This window comes from Geotrypetes seraphini, chromosome 4 (assembly GCF_902459505.1).
Source record: "Geotrypetes seraphini chromosome 4, aGeoSer1.1, whole genome shotgun sequence".
In the NCBI taxonomy this organism is placed as follows: Eukaryota; Metazoa; Chordata; class Amphibia; order Gymnophiona; family Dermophiidae; genus Geotrypetes; species Geotrypetes seraphini.
Genome location: NC_047087.1, coordinates 91,585,001 through 91,587,208, shown reverse-complemented (window position 1 = coordinate 91,587,208; position 2,208 = coordinate 91,585,001). Strand labels below are relative to the sequence as shown.

At 37.6% G+C, this 2,208-nt stretch overlaps 1 protein-coding gene across 1 annotated transcript in view; it reads right to left on the bottom strand.

Moving 5' to 3' along the window:
• Positions 1-563: 563 nt before the first annotated feature.
• The window catches only part of CBLB (Cbl proto-oncogene B), a 209,836-nt gene continuing 208,191 nt past the window's right edge, over positions 564-2,208 (bottom strand). The window contains exon 17 of the mRNA XM_033942334.1: positions 564-2,208. This exon is cut by the window's right edge and continues 145 nt beyond it. Within this exon, the coding sequence (XP_033798225.1) occupies positions 2,091-2,208 (118 nt within the window). The 3' untranslated portion in view covers positions 564-2,090.

Here is a 2,208-nt window from a genome sequence, read left to right as displayed (position 1 = left end):
AAAATTGGTGACTTACCATGTGGTTTATTTTATTGTATAAAATCTGAGAACAAAAACATGTAAAAGCAGCTTAAGCTACAAAAATCTCAGTATATTAGTTTTTTAAAAAATTAGTTTTTTTTACATTTAAAAAAACCCTTCTCCATTTATGTGAAAAGGAAAGCAGCAATGTAAAAATTAGATTGAAAACTGTTTGATATAATAAACTAGGAATATGCATGAAAAAGATAGGGGTGGAGAAAGGAAGCCATTAAGCATTTGGTTTATGCAACTTGTGCTTTTTTCAAATCCCAATATAATTTCTTGGTCAAGTACTAGGATGCCAAAACAGTGCTAAAAGATTCTTCGGTTTTCTTATGTAAGCAGTAGGAATTAAGGGGGGGAGGTGGAAGAAAGCTACACATGATTGTGTGAAATAGAATTGCTCAGGTTGAGCTGAAGGTATATGGCATAATTTGTTTTTCTTTTTTAGGCAATTACGTTAAATATCTAACATTCTCCTAGTCTCTTACTACTAGAATCAGGTAGTCAGTTGGCTTTCTTAGTGAATCAACACTGCCACCTTGTGGATAAAAATTTGTAAATTAAGAAATCGTCCTTGGGGGTTTTTTTTTTCTCTATCTACAAAGAAACACTGTAAAAGGAAATGACAAATCAGCCCCAAAGCACATCTGTGCATTTCTAATATAAATCTATCAATATGACCCAAGTACAACACACACCAGAGATCTAAAACAGATAAGGGGGAGGAGAGTGTGGCGTAGTGGTTATAGCTACGGCCTCAGCACCCTGAGGTTGTGGGTTCAAACCCCATGCTGCTCCTTGTGACCCTGTGCAAGTCACTCAATCCTCCACCGACCCAGGTACATTAGATAGATTGTGAGCCCACCGGGACAGAGAAGGAAAATGCTTTTAGTACCTGTATGTAAACCGCTTTGAGTGTGGTCGTAAAAGTACAAAAGGTGACATAAATCCCAATCCCTTTCTACTACAGACAGGAAGCAAAAGGTATTTCCCCAGTAGGGTCTTCGGGACTCTGCAAGTCAAAGTAGAATTAACAGTGCATCAAGGATTTAAAGTTGCTGTGGTTAGAATGAGCCTACCCTCAAACCTCAAACTTTAATCATTCATATAGAATACATACTCCTTTTCTAATCATTAACAGAATTCATGCTGACTGCCCATCTGTCTTTGTATGCCTGTGAACAATACAAACTGAAGTGGCTGATGCCCCTCATGTATAAACGGAATACAGTACAAACTGGATTATTAACAAACAATTGCAGCAAGGGTATTCAAATCACTTCCATCTTGTGCACAACTGGTCTCTTGTGCCAGTTACTTTTTGTTTTGTTTTTGGCGCCCTAACTTCATGTACATAGACCTGGAAACTTGAAGATCATAAAACCCATGTCAAAATAAGCTGCCCAATGCCCAGTCACACCTTCAAAAAAGGCAATTTGTAGACAAAATAATGCATTATACATTCAAAAATTGTCTCTCCTTTCTTTAGCAAAGGAATTATTTCTGAAGAAAATGATTCAGTAGTGAAGGCCACTTTTTTTTTTTTTTTTGCATTTGTTGATAAATTGAAATGCAAAAACCATTAAAGCATCTTCAAGCAGGAGAAAGGGAAATGAAATGCCGAGTTCCTGGAGTAAGAAGAGAAGTGGCTGTACAAGGTCCAGTCAGCAGAGACATCCACTGAAATATTACAGCAGAAGAAACCCATTGTACAAGGACAATCGGGCAGTGAAAGTACCAAAGTCAACTAGAAAACCGTAACGTGCTAGCTTGTAAACATGAGAAAGCATTTCACAGGTTAAAAGTTCTAAGGAAGTAAACTTTTGTTTTAAATTACATGTCAGTCGAGCCCTGATTTTAGTTGAATGCATGGCTAGCAAAAATAGGTCCACAAATAAATCTGACTACTAGTAGCCATAGTAACTATTTTCCTTTGAAGAGATTGCTGAATTCAGTTTCTCTTCTATTGGTGATAAAGGGGGAGGGAAACTGTTTTGCTTTTTATTTTCTTGCCTCCTTCCCAAGCTGCAAGTGAAGGACACACCTGCTGCATTAAGCTTTTGGTTCTATAGATTCAATCTTGGAGACACTGGTGGAGGGAAGCAGGCAAATTCTCTTAGAATGCTGCGAGCAACATCAACATTATTCTGAGCAATTTCAAGCGCCCTCTTCACTTCTTCAAAA